Source organism: Papio anubis, chromosome 4, assembly GCF_008728515.1.
Source record: "Papio anubis isolate 15944 chromosome 4, Panubis1.0, whole genome shotgun sequence".
NCBI classification, from domain to species: Eukaryota; Metazoa; Chordata; class Mammalia; order Primates; family Cercopithecidae; genus Papio; species Papio anubis.
The window spans coordinates 59,662,518-59,677,590 of NC_044979.1; the positions used below are offsets into that span (position 1 = coordinate 59,662,518).

At 33.4% G+C, this 15,073-nt stretch overlaps 1 protein-coding gene across 3 annotated transcripts in view; it reads right to left on the reverse strand.

Annotated features, from left to right (window-relative positions):
- Nucleotides 1-1,661: 1,661 nt before the first annotated feature.
- Nucleotides 1,662-15,073, reverse strand: part of SEMA3C (semaphorin 3C) — a 177,591-nt gene continuing 164,179 nt past the window's right edge. For all 3 annotated transcript variants that reach the window (XM_003896396.4, XM_021936127.2, XM_021936128.2), the window contains 3 exons: nucleotides 10,417-10,484; nucleotides 8,115-8,245; nucleotides 1,662-4,433 (listed from right to left, as the gene is read on the reverse strand). In XM_003896396.4, coding sequence (XP_003896445.1) covers nucleotides 4,020-4,433; nucleotides 8,115-8,245; nucleotides 10,417-10,484 — 613 coding nt within the window. In that variant the 3' untranslated portion in view covers nucleotides 1,662-4,019. The remainder of the gene's footprint in view (nucleotides 4,434-8,114; nucleotides 8,246-10,416; nucleotides 10,485-15,073) is intronic.

The following is a 15,073-nucleotide window of genomic DNA, read 5'->3' on the forward strand; positions in this document are numbered from 1 at the left end:
CTTCACCCTGCTTTTGTACTTGGAGGTTGAGAGGTAACCTCACATAAACAGTTTTAATGTGTTTGTTATAATGTCATTCTTTAATAGCACTTTATGTAAGTAACACTCAAGCATGGCAACATAATAGCCCTGAGAAATACACAATTTAAACTATGTGGAAAGTAGTATTTTATGAGGTGAATAGACAAATACATTAGAGTCACTAGAATGAAGATGGCATTTTTTTTTTTTTTTTAAAATCTTGGAGCTGGTTCTTCCAACTCTCATACCTGTGTACTATGAAGGTAACATTGTTAGGAAACCATAAAAATTAAAATGTATACCAGAGGTCCCTTAAGAAAAACAACTTATTGACAATGAATTTCACCAATTGGCATGCATGCCAGTAGAATTCGTTGTGGTTTTAATTTTGCGGAGGCGCCTGCATTCTTGTGCAAAAGGTGGTTGGCTAAAAGGTTACTAGGATAAACTCTTAAAAAAAAAAATTCCACAGTAATCTGCAGCTTTGTCATCGCGCATGGAATTCAATAAAATTCTCAATGTCTCTGGTTAAATAAACATTTTTTCTTACTTAGTCTGCTTATTTTTTTGTCTAGACTAAAGCTTTTTAACAGGCTGCAAAACAAGCTGAATGTTTCTCTTGACTTTAGCTAGCAAAATACACGTAGGAAACTGTTACCATTTTCTTAAAAATTTTCACTTAGGTAAAAGACATAAATCAGCAGTACATTAAAATTATAAGAAACACATCAAATATTTTAAAACTCAAGTTAAGTTGAACCATAAGCAAGGGAGATACTGAGAAATAATGAAGCAATTAGTGAGTAGTGCAGAATTGTTAAGTTGGAAGACCTGTTAAGACAACTTCTAATTTTTGTGGTTTTTTTCTTCACTGACATTATAAAAGATTGAAAGCCCAGAGGTAGAAGAAAGCTGTAATAGGTCTGCCATTCAAATGTGTTAACTGGATTATGAGTTAATCTGTGGTTTCTTTCCTCTAATTTATTAAAGGCTCATTTTACCTGATAAGGTGTTACCTAACCCAATGACTGCAGTTCCCCCACTTAGATCATTGGTATTTAACTTGCCATAGAATACAACTGAAACATTCCTTCTTGTTCTAGCAAAATGATGCCTTCTAAATAAGGCAACGTTAAGACATTTATTGAATACTTACCATGTAAAATGTTCTGTCCTAATGCTTTACTGGTATGAACTTGTATAGGAAAGGAAGGCAGAATTTTAAACTTTCCCAGAATAAGACAGTTAGTCTGGATTCAAATGCAAGCAATCTGGCTCCAAAGATTGTGCATTCCTAAACTGTGTATTTTTTCCAACGTAGACACAACATACTCTGAATAAGTATTATAGATGTGTATGGATGTACAATATTGGGAGAAAACAAATATGTATTTGTTTGGAAGTATACACAGAAAATGGATGATATTGGATGTCTTTTGGGTTGGGACTCGAATAAATGAGGGCTATTGGTACTGGGAGAGCTTTATATGTGCATCTTTCTGCAATTTAAATCTTGAAATAGATGTATTACCTTCACAAAAATGGATAAAGGAATATTTAAAAATCATATGAATTCAGTAGATTGTATCATGCTAACAAGTAAGTTAATCCTACATTAAAAATAAAAGCTAGAAACATAGTTGGGGAATTCAACATGTTTTATTTTGCCAGGCCAATGATTTCATCAATATCCAATTAAATTTTAGTGTGACAACTACATTTAGTTTGTTTTCTTACACAGATTGAACATTCACCATTATGACAGTTTCATCATGCTAAAATCTATTCACAAACTTACACTTTGGAAAAAAGTGTATTTCTAGAAAATTTTATGTACAATACAAATGGAAAAGATATTAAGTCCTGAATTGTCAAACTACACAAAACAAAACCAATCAACCACCAGTAGTATACATTAACAACATTTTTGAAAAAAAATTTCTTTTACATTCAGCAGAGTTATGTTCATGAAGAATTTCTACATTTTTAAAAGTAATGAAAGTATACACAATTTAATAATTGTGAAAATATAAAGAATTAAATAGCACAAATATAGTATAAAACTAAACACCCTTACTGTCTATCAATTTGGGCTTATGTGAAACAAAGGGAACTGTGACTCTGAAACAATTTTACTTTTAACTTTGGACATAGAATAGATTGGCCATAAACACAGAAGATGGTTTTGGCTTTACACTGACACATTTCTATGTGTCAATGTAGAGGAGAAAAGTTTAATTATACCTTTTAAGCAGGCAAACCATTATAATAAACTGCGTTAGAAATTACTTTAAAATTATACACATTTGGAACAACAGATTTTTTTTAAAATGCAGTTTGGTGTTATGTTATGCATTTTAACTATTTTTGCCATATCGAGGCCTCCTCATATATTATCATAATTTATGATAACTTAAATAGTGAATCATATTCTGATATTCTAATAATCATATTCATTTTGACAATGACTTTAGTTTTTGAAGTTTTATACTGCAATACTTAAAAAGGCCATAATCTACTTTAATTACCTTCATCATAGATTATTAACTATAAGTAAAATTTTTATACAAGATTTGGATTAGGTACATGGTACAGTATCTGTCTTTACCTGGAAGCAGGAAAATATCTTAAAAGGTAAATAAAAAAGCAAAAGTAGTGTTTTTTAAATATATATGAGAACAGGAATAATTTTTTTCACATTTTTCCATCTAATTTTTATTTGGAGAAAATAATTTCAGTATGAAATATTTCTAATAAAATTATTCAAACATACAGTTGGGAGATAATTATTTTATTCATCACAAAACTTACTACATTTACACTTAGAGACCAGTGAACATAGTACCATTACCTTTTGAAAGAAAGAATGTCTCTTCATACTGTTTTCTTACTTTCTAGACATAACAAGCACCTTGCCATCACACCAAAAAGATCATAAAATATATAGTGTTGACTTAAAAATCACTGTGATATCTGAGACTGGTTTTAATAAAAGGGAGAATTAATCATTGAATTTGAGTACTGAAGTTGAAAACTAGCCACATTTGTTATAAATTCCTCTTTAAAAATTAGTAGTTTCTACTTTGATTTTTCTTTTTGATGATTTCACCCCTTATTTAGAAGTCTAATACTTCAAAGATTTTTCCTTCTTACATTTTTTAATTTGCCACACAGACTAGGAAATAAGAGAACAAACAGTAATAACTGAACAGTGCAAGATTATATTCTTTGAGTCTAAAATAAATAACTTCCAAAAAAAGTAAGTGCTTTTGTTTGGAAGGTGATAACGTAAGAATATAAGCCGAACTGCTTCACTGATATAACTCCTATCAAGTATCTTCATGGGGCAGGTTACTGATTTTTATCTTCCTGAATAAGGAAACAAAGGTCAAAGACAGATACCAGTAACTGATTATTTCTACAATCTTAAAAAAAAAAAAAAAATATTTCATTGGAACCATATAAACTCATCATTTTCTCTTTATGAATAACTCATGTTTTCACACAACTTTAAATGCCTTCTTCCTTTTATATTTCTTTTGATAGCCATTCTGTCATATGCATTTATGACTTTTACTATGTAAAAGCTGTGGATTTGGAACTTGTTTTCATATATAAAATCACTGACAATTAGAATTCTAAAGCTCCAGAGCAGGAAAGGAATACCACAGGGATATGGCCCTCATTCAATTGAGGGATGCAACAATTCTAGTTTTGTAGCTACCATATCGATTTTGAAGAAAAGGTGAATAAAGATATAAATAAAATCTGGGTTAAGTTAAATATTTATATGCACCATGAGGACCATGACATGTCTAGTGCTAGTCACTATCATACAAGAAAATGCATGCTCATTTCAGTTCATGTAAAACTCACTTTAGGAGTAATTACCTTTTTCAGTAATTCCCATTGGTAAAGCACAAGTTTCTTTGCTCAAAATCTGATCATTGAAGACAGAGCATTTGTTAATGGAAGCATAAGACCCACATAAGAAAATATTATGACTCTGGCAACTGATTCCTCCTGTTTCTACTTTTCCGGCTATTGATGAGGGCCTTTAACTTGCCATAGTCCCCTCTCATTTTCTGTGACTCGTCTCCCTGCTGATGTTGCTGCCGAGTGTCTTTGCAGTATTGGTTAATCATCTGCATTTCTGAGTGGCTGAATGCTCCCATGATGTCCTTCGGGTGGAAGGGTAAAGCCCTCACAGAGCTGGCCCAGGTCCATGGGGACCATTTGTCTGTCACAACGGCCACCATTTCTGAATCTAAAACTTTGAAGTTGATCTTGGCTATGGTCTGCTTGAAACTATTTTCTGTAGCAATGCAGTGATAAAGTCCTTGGTCAGAACCCTGAACAGAGCGGATCAGGAGTCCCTGTGAAGTGGCTATGATTCGTTCATTCAGCTTAACCTAAAAGAGAGACACATTAAAGTTACTGAAACTGAACATTACATTTCCTTAGATTATGACCAACATATACAGAATAGTGTCAACTTTCACAGATTTGGGAAAAAAGTATTGATTACTACTTAGCATCTTTCTCAGTGGACACGAAATTTTGGTCAGTTCCACTGCCTTTAAGAAAAAAACAAAACAAAACAAAACAAAAACCACACAGGAGATCTTGTCACACTGTCACAGGGGTATTGAATCTAATAAAGAGAGGGTGAAGATATTATCCATATTGGCAAAAATAGCTTACAGTGCTTTCCCCTGGATAGAAGTTTCTCCATATATAAGCACAAAATTGTGGTTGCCTTTGAAATTAGAATCACAGTCAATATATGTAAATGAAACTCACAGATACTTTAAAATATCTATTCCATCCTGGTGTTCTAGTCTTTTATATTTATAAAAAGTACTCACTAGTAAAAACATGAAGCCACAATTAAAGGGTGAATTTTATCTTTTTGTTTCAATGAATGAATGTTCTTCTAAATAAAAAATACGTAAGCAGAGGCACAATTTTGAACATTATCAAGGGCCTTTTTCAATTATCCCCAAATAAACAATGTCTAAAAATTAGCTGGGATGTCATCATCTTTTAAGTCCTGTAAATGGTTTTACTTTACAAGGAAAGGTAATAAAAAGCTATGAATTAATATTTAATTGCTTTATAGATTTTACTGGAAAAATGATTGTTTACTGGGTATCAGTAAATGCTTGAAACCTTCCTTACAGTTCCACCTGTAGTATTGCCAATGAATAGATAAAAACGTAAGTGGTAAGAGGTTCTTTGACACGTATACTCAAGAATACTCTTTCATTGAAGAAAAAAGAAATTTGATCAAAATCAAAATTAGATAATGCATGTTAAATGTTTTCCTAAATGATAAAGTTCTGTGCAAATGGACAAGATATGACTAATAATATCTGAATCAAAGATCAATTGGTTTGTGCACACACACACAAAAAAAAACCACAAAAAGGCAAGTATAGTATTAAAAGACAGATAATAGAACAGAACTAGAAAAGAGAGAGTCACTTGGAGGAAGAAAAAATTTTGACATTAATTAATTTTACTAAGTTTAAATGTCCCTCAAAAACAAATCATGTATAAATACATTCAGAAATTAAAGAAAAAAGAAATGTTATCCTATTTGTGCAAAATTGGGAAAATATTTTGAGTCCAATATGGTAAATCCATTAAACGTGTATATAATATTTGGCACAATTACATTTTAGGAATTTATCTAGAATATATACTCTCACATGTGTGCAGGTGTTTTTGATAAGAGGAAAACAATAAATTATCTAACAAATAGATGGCTTTGAAAAAAAAACACTTACAGTATATTCACACGATGGAATATTATGCAGCCAGGAAATATGACATTGAATCACATGTACTGATATTCAAGCGGGGGTCTGCGTGTGTGTGTGTGTGTGTGTGTGTGTGTGTGTGTGTGTGTGTGTGTGAGTGTTGTGTGTGTGCAGGGGAGGAAAACTATGGAACATATTTGGAGAAATATATAAGTCTTGGGAATCTTACTCTGGGCAGTGGGAATAAGAACTGAGTAATTATTATTCCATAAGTATTAGTATTATTCATAAGTATTAGTATTATTCAATAGATATTAAAAGTGATAAGTATTGAAGTGGAGGAGGGCTTTCAGTTTTCACTTTATGCTACTTAGTATGAACTATTTGCCTTTGCTCTGTGAGCTTTTATCATTTGTCTTACTTAAAAAAAATGATTAATGTTTACACAGTAATATGAGTGAGAAGCATATGTTTTCTTAAAATAGAAAGGATCACAATAAATTTAATAAAATATTAATAGTTTAAGAATAAGTAAAATTGTGCTCTGCTTAAATTCTGAACAAAACAGACTTTCATACTTGTGTTAGAGCTAATGTTATTGCAATATTAAATTATTAAATTCTTATGTTTTTGAGATTGGGAAAGAAAGTCAAATAGTAATATTTGAGTCTCCATATTCTTGAGCATTCTGAAATAGAACTTTGGAAATATTATTAGAGGGAATAAATCCTTAACATTCCATTTACATTTTACTATTAATTTATATGGCAGATATTCAAATATATATATTTATTTTAAATCATAGATGTCATATTCACTTATATATTATTCTATTGAACTTTTTACTGAAGAAAAGAAAATTACTTTTTAGTTGATCCTTGTTTCAGTATTACCCAATTCACATATATACCTATAGGCTTTTTCTGGAAGGACTGTTCATATCCTTGTGTTCCTGCCCTGGCCTAACAGCTCACTTGTGTATAGTAATTATCATCACACATTATGACTTCTAACCCAGGTTACTCTGCAAGCTAATTATTATAATCCATATCCATTCAAAATAGTTGAAAATTAATTTGACTGCAGAAATGTCAAGACTTCTTTGATAACAGATTTTACAGCAAAGAAAAGAGATCTCAATAATTTTCATTATTAAAATCTTTCTAAAAGTATTGTTAGCATGATAGGCTTTGGAAGAGTGATGGGACTCTGATGTCCAACTAGCTCATCTTTCCTCCAGATAATTCAATTTCCTCCTGCAAGTAGTCATCTGCTTATGGTGTAATATTCCAGTAATGAGGGACACATAATTTCCGAAACAGTTCATAAGATATTTGGGTAGACAAGTCTGAGAGTCGGAAAGTATTTTGCATATGAAACCAACATTTATATCAGTAATGTTGATGCAGTATCTGTGTTCTACAGCTTAAGGCGGTACTCAGTCTACATACCCTTAATTAACTTAATATGTAGTAACCAAATTGCCCACAACAGAAGAATACACATAAATGCAGAAGGCTCCACTTCCCCCTTGGCTCCATCAGACTTTATGATGCACAAATGATGGTATGTTTTAGACCTCCCTAAGGCTTTAAATATACATATATATTTTTATCATCTCATCTGTCAGGACAACATGACATCAATAATACAAAATTCATTATTTACAATATATCACCCTATGCCATTTTACAATGTCTCCCTTATTTCAAAAAACCCAGCTCTTTCCAATCCATGAAAAGTTTCAGTAAGCGTGTTTTTATTTGAAAATCTAAGGACTTTTTCCATATCACTAAATAAAGGCAATGGTCTCATAAACAATGATTCCATATATTACCTAACCAAAGCACAAGAGTTATGAATAATAAAGCAATGGAAACAGATTACCACAGAGCAGAAAAAACACTCTTTGTCATGAAGGTTACAGTTCAGTGTACTTTCTTGCTGAGGAAAATTAAACTTTTTTTAAAAAGCCCCCTTTTATCTTGTGAATCACACAAAGGTGCTGTTGTGTGAAAACTTGGCTTCTGGATTTGCACACATCTTGTTTCTTTTAGGAATGTTTCCTCACATCAATACCACTGTCTTAGTGCCCAGGCTCTTGTTTCAATCACCATGTTACAGAGGTGAGCAGGCAGAGAGAATTTCTAATTAACCCATCAATTCTTAGGACAAAGGATTTTAAGGAAAGTGGCACTTGTCATCCCAAAGACATAAAAGATGATCATATGCTTTTCCTTTTTCCTTAGATCTGAGCCTCACCGAGGGACGTTGATTTAATGTTCTCTCCGAAGCCCTGATGGATTGCTGCTGTGCTGCTTTACTCACCTCTTTCCTCCTGTCTTTGTCTTTCTGTAACAGCCACTTGATAGATGCCTGCGGAGACTTGGGGGCACACTCCAGAAAAGTGGTGTTATTTTTTACTCCATACTGGACAATTTCAGCTGCATTTCTGTATGCTAGCAGGCAAAAATAAAAGGCGAGAAAGAAAGAACACAACTGAATTTAGAGCACATTCTCCTGTAAAAATGCTATATACATGTTTATTTTTATACAAATGTGAGCAACTATGGCAGCCAGTAAAAAGCAGTGATAATCATTGAACAAGCAAAGTAGGATACATTGTTTACTTGTTTTGTTTATGTAAAGGGAAGGAGAGACTGTGAATTAAGGTAATGTTGATAAAATCATGTTTATTCAAGAATTACTCTACACCAAGGATTGTTGTTAATATTACTTTGTTAACTTAATTATTACAATACTCCTGCCACATTTTCTCAGCTTTTCACAGCTGAGCAAACTGAGGCTGTGAGTTATGAGGAAATACACTTTAGTGAATGTGTCAGGCAATAACGAAGCCAGGTCTATCCCATTCCTAAAGTCCATACTCAGTGTCATATAGAGGAAACAGGTAAGCACTGGGAAAGGGCAGAAAGAAAGCTGTGGCCTTGGTGGAATGCAGTCATTGAGAACACTGTCTTCAGAATCAGTGGAACGTAGGGTAAAATCCTGACCTTACCACTACCGGCTGTGTCAACTTAGACAAGTTACTTGATGTCTCTGTGCTTTAGTTTTACTCATCTCTAAAACATGGATTATAGCATTTTTACATAGGGTTCTCAGTAAAAGTATTAAATTAGGCAAAACATTTAGTATTGCCATATGGTAGCTTAGACGTGGACAGAATCCTCACTAATAAAGCAGGAATAATAGGACTCTAGTATGGTTTTTTTTAAGCATTGAGTGAAATAATCATTAAAAAACACTGAGCTCAGGTTCTGACACAAAGTCAGCATTAATATTTGTTTGATGTTACCTCCACTGCCATTATTCTTACCACTATGACAACTACTACTGATGGGAACTGATACACTTTTATAAAATTGCAAATGGAGAAATGGTAACTTGAATTTATTCCCTCAACTAGATGTATGGAACAAGTAAGCAAAATCTGTCTTAATTTGTTCTTTGCAGTTAGAATAGTAAAAAGAATGTCATTTTTTACTACAGGAAAGCACAGACTCAAAGGGATTAGAAATAGGAGTCTCACTGTTAATTTTTGAAACAGCATATCTGTAGCACCTTGGTGAGCCACAAGGAAGGTCTGCTTGGAAATATTTTTATTTGGTGGGACTGAGGAAGGGAATGTATTGTAACATGGTAACTCCATGTCAGAATGGGAAGGATGGAATTAGTTTAATTGAAGGACACAAGGCAGGATTGTCAACAGGCATTGTAGTACACCCATGTTCACAGCAGGATTCTCACTATAGCCAAAAGATGGAAGTAAACCAAGTGATGGATGAATCGATAAACAAAATGTGGCTTACCTACATACATATGTACATATATATGTATATATACACACACACACATACTATAAATACACACATGACAAAATATAATTCAGCCTTAAACATGAAGAAAATTGTGATATATGCTACAATATGAATGGACCTTGAAGACTTTCGGTTTAAGTGAAATAAGTCAGTCACAAAAGGACAAATATTGTATAATTCCACCTATAGGAGTTATCTAGAGTAGTTGAATTCATAAGAAATTCGTAAAGAAGTAGAATGGTGGTTTCTAAGGGCTGGAGGGAAGAGGTAATGGTTAGGTGGTATTTAATAGGTCTAGTTTCAGTGGGGAAAGATGAAAACTATCCAGACGTGGCTGGCAGTATGTTGCACAACAATGTAAATATGCTTAATGCCACAGAACTGTAAACCTTAAAATGGTTAAAATAGTAAATGTTATGTTATGTATATTTACTGCAGTAAAGAAAAATGCTGTTCTAAAGGTTCTTCGGTGGTAAATCTCAAAATGGAAAATAGGTTTTCTTTAGAACGAAAATAGTAGCTAAGAAAATCTGTAATTACAATCTGTGTGAAAGATCTTCCAGCTAACATACTTGAAGTATATGTGTTCCGAGACATTTGTTTTTCATGATTCTCAGTATGCACACAAAAAGCCTTTAAGTTTTAATTACCATATATAAATACACAGAATGTTATAATAAATATTTTTGAAAGTGAAACGTTTGAATCTATGACAATGTTTTCCCTTACTGAAATGTGACACGGAGCATTGCCACTGTGCACTGAGATTGGCCATTGCTCACTTTTAATACCTTTTAGATTAAATCCTCTGCATTGAGTCAGTGGGTTTCCATGTCTCACGTCTTGTCTTCGGCTCCTCCTGTAAGTGCAGAAATACATAAAAGTGACTAAGAATTATCACTGCCAATTACACCACTCTTAAAACACTGTAATTTTAAACGTTGCATCCTTTTTATTGCTAAGCTTTCATAAAAATTTTTAAAAAGAGTTCTGATTGATGTAGCTATCTCACATTTCTTATACAATTCATCAATAATGGGGGGGGGGCGGTTACTTATCTTTGCTTTTCAATCTGAATAAGTTTTTCCATCTACATTCAGGATGGAATGGCTCTGAATCTCCTGTGGCATGCATATCCTGAATAAATGCTACCTTCTCTAATTAATAGTGTAAATGTTTAGTTTAGAGAAATTCAGCCTAAATTTTCTAAATCTATAACCTCCAAAGTATAAACTCACTAGCATTTTCCTTTTTATAATAGTTTGTCTTAAATAAACATACTTGTTTCTTACAAAAGTCAATGTTTTCTGTTTCTAGATATATTAAAACTTTTCTGAAATAAGCAATAAAGATAAAAATAGGGACATTTAATAAAAAGTTAATTTCATTTACTAGAATAAGCATGTTGTCTCCAACTTTTTATTTTGAAAATTTCAAGTCTACAGAAAAGTTGAGATATGAGTAAAATGAATACTGGTATACCTAGATTCACAAATTGTTATATTTTGCCACATTAATTTCTTTCTCACATGTAAGTACATATCATGTATATATTATGGATCCACACCTATGAAAGCCTTTAGAAAATAAGTTACAGACACAATAATGCTTCACCTGTAAGTGCTTTAGTATGTATTTTTCAACAAGTAATCTTTCAACATAACAATATAATTATCATCCTAAATATATTGATATTTAACAACATAATCTAATGCATATTCTATATTAAAATTTCTCTAGTTCCCAAAATCTCTTTTATGGATTTCTTTTAAGTTAACCAGCTTCCAATCAAGGTTCATCCTTTGCATTTAGTTGTTATGTATTGTTAGCTTAAAGCATTTTGACATTTTAGTTACATTAAGCCAGATGCGGTGGCTCACGTCTGTAATCCCAGCACTTTAGGAGGCCAAGGTGGGCGGATCACGAGGTCAGAAGTTCAAGACCAGCCTGGCCAACATAGTAAAACCCCGTCTCTACAAAAAATACAAAAATTAGCCGGGCATGGTGGTGCATGCCTGTAGTCCCAGCTACTTGGGATGCTGAGGCAGGAGAATCGCTTGAACCCAGGAGGCAGAGGTTGTGGTGAGCCGAGATCATGCCACTGCACTCCAACCTGGGCCACAGGGTGAGACTCCATCTCAAAAAAAAAAAAAAATAGTTACATTGTTTGCAAACTGGTCATTATTTAAATAAAAGTTTTAAGTTGTATTAAATTATTTAATTTCGTGAGTTTCAGATGCACTAAGTACCTTACTTTCAGTGGTATTACATAGTCTAAGAAATCGAAGTGGAGCAACTGAAATCATCTGAGCAAGGCATCAAACATTGTTAAAAGTCAGAAGAAGGTGACTCTTTAAATATTGTGAATACCAGCCTAAATTGATTGCTTACTATCAATACGTGACTGAGCATATCACTTAATTGGGTTAAATGCTAAGTCTTTCTTAATACTTTTAAAGATAAATAAAAATATTCAGCAAGAACAGAAATATTAAAAGTACACAGTGGTTATTAAACTTACAAAGAAAAATTAATCTCAAAGTCATTGATAGTGAAAAAAGCTCATTTTCTAGCTAAAGAAAACATTACTTCATGTACACAACAGACTTTATAAATCTACTTATGGTAGAATAGGTATAAAATTTTGTACCACTTAGGTATTCCTTTTCCAAAGTCCCGTGACCCTTACCAATTGTATATTTCTGTACACACACAAACACACAACAGTGAAAGTGTTGGTCACTTTTCTCTCAGGAAATATGATTAATATGGCACTGTACTCTAGAATAGCTCCCATATCGAGTTTTTACTGCATAACATTTGCTACATTTTGAAGTCCAGCATTATTTTACTATAGTCAACTTCTAAATATATATTATATGAGCATCATGAGAGCGTTTTCAGCCATCTAGGCAAGCAATATCATTCACAATGGCTAAATTTATTGTCCTGTGATCAACACTATATAATGGTTTACTCATGTATACAAACTCTCAAGCTGGGCAATCTCAATTTACAATATCACATAGCTTCTAGACACTCAAATATAGAAAAAAACACTGTTATGGCTTGGCTTAAATCATGAGATCAGAAAGGCAGCCATCTGAGCCTTTTTTATGTATAGATTCCTTCCACGGTACTCACATAGCATCACAAAAACATGCTCGTAGGCAGAGTAGTATTGCATTGCATGTAGGATTTGGAATTTGGTTCAAGTTTCCCATGTTTCATACACAATAGTAAATTCTTTTCGATAAACAATGAAATCTTTCATAGAAGAGGTATTTATTTGAAAATTGATCTGATTATCTTGTCTTAAAATAAAGTTTCTAACTACTTGTCTGAATCCAGAACAAATAATGTTAGGGACTATACAGCAATATTTGATACAAAACCACAAATATTTAAGATATTTGAGAATGAAAAGGGAAAAAAAATGCTTTTATTGTTTACTATAGGTTTTTTTGTTTGTTTGTTTGTTTTTGAGACAGAGTTTCACTCTTATTGCCCGGGCAGGAGTGCAGTGGTGCAATCTCGGCTCACTGTAACCTCTGCCTCTTGGGTTCAAGTGACTCTCCTGTCTCAGCCTCCTGAGTAGTTGGGATTACAGGCATGAGCCACCATGCCCGGCTAATTTTGTATTTTTAGTAGAGACGGGGTTTCACCATGTTGGCCAGGCCGGTCTCCAACTCCTGACCTCAGGCAATCTGCCTGCCTTGGCCTCCCAAAGTGCTGGGATTACAGGTGTGAGCCACCATGCCCAGCATGTTTACTATAGTTTTTTAAAAAAGGGAGACTATTGAGCCAATGATATTTAACAACTTCATTATGTCAAAGTATGGATTCCACCAATTTCCAAGTATAACTGTATTTCTCTATTTGTATACAAATAAAACAGTTTTTTGCTTTTTATTTCTATGAAATCCTCAAAGTGATCTTTGTGTTTTGCTTAGAGTGGCATCAGCACAAAACTAGGTAAATTAACACTATTAAAGAAAATAAATGTGGAAAAATACTTCAAATCCATTACCTTCAAAGGAAAATCAAAAATTCATATGGGAATTTACAAAATAGTTAATTCATTCACCAATATGTTTTGCATTTACTATAAGTATAGGCTTAACTAAGTTAGGACATAATTTGGAGAATGTAAATACTGTAGATATTTTTAGTGAAACTTCCAATATGCTAGTCAAAGATAAATATGGGTAGCCTCAGGCATATTTTGTACATATGTAGCATTTTCTGGCTTTTCCAGATAGAATTAAAGCACTGCTGGAGATAATCAAGATAGCCTCCCCCCATCTTTTTTTTTTTTTTTTTTTTTTTTTTTTTTTAAAGACAGAGTCTCATTCTATCTCCCAGGCAGGAGTGCAGTGGCGTGATCTCAGCTCACTGCAATCTCCACCCCCCAGGTTCAAATGATTCTCCTGCCTCAGCCTCCCAAGTATCTGGTATTATAGATGCCTGCCACCATGCCTGGGCTAATTTTTTTTTTCCATTTTCAGTAGAGATGGGGTTTGCCATGTTGGCTAGGCTGGTCTCAAACTCCTGACCTCAAGTGATCTGCCTGCCTTGGCTTCCCAAAGTGCTGGGATTATAGGCGTGAGCGACTGCACCCAGCCAAGACAACTCTTTAAATAGCTACTACTTTCCTTCTCAACCCATTATTCATGGTTTAATATCAGACATGATATTGTAAATGCAAAGAACTGTATGATAGACTCATTTCTTTATTAAAAAAGTATGATTAAAATTGTAATTTGTGGCGGTAGAATGACAATGTAGAATCTATATTTAAGCACACATCTTAGAAAGGATACTTGGGGTTGTAATAGGTGGGAAAATATGCAAACAAATGAGCTAGTGCATACTGGGCAGCAACTTCTAAAACGTAAAAAAGCATCTCTAGTATGCAATGACAGTCTATATACAGTATGGAATTTTACTTGAGAAATATTATTTGTTACATAAAAATGCTTATTGGTCAAAACCAGTCTTTGCAGAGAAGGAGTACTGATGTCCACTTCCCTTACATTATATAATAACTGATATACCTATACAACTATGGTAAAAGTCCACTTACAGTCCCCATATCCCTTTCTTCCTTGGAAAGTATAGTGCTTCAGCTTCCTTCAGCACTAAATCTGCTTAATAAATTGAAGATTATATTGCAGGTGCTAGAGAGGAAAATTTTCAGAGCATCTTACCAAGTAAACAGTATCGCCTTACAAAGAATTATGGTAATTTAACATATCACTACTATCATATTTGGCAGTAAAAAACAAATATGGTTGAAAAATACCAACAGTGGCCACAAAAATCACTTCTTATGTGAGATTACATTTGAAATTTGCCTCCCTCACACTGTCTGTCCAGGTTGAGGCCTCCAGCCCCATATTAAGATGAAAGATCGGAGTAATGATGTCTAGAAATTCTAGATAGACA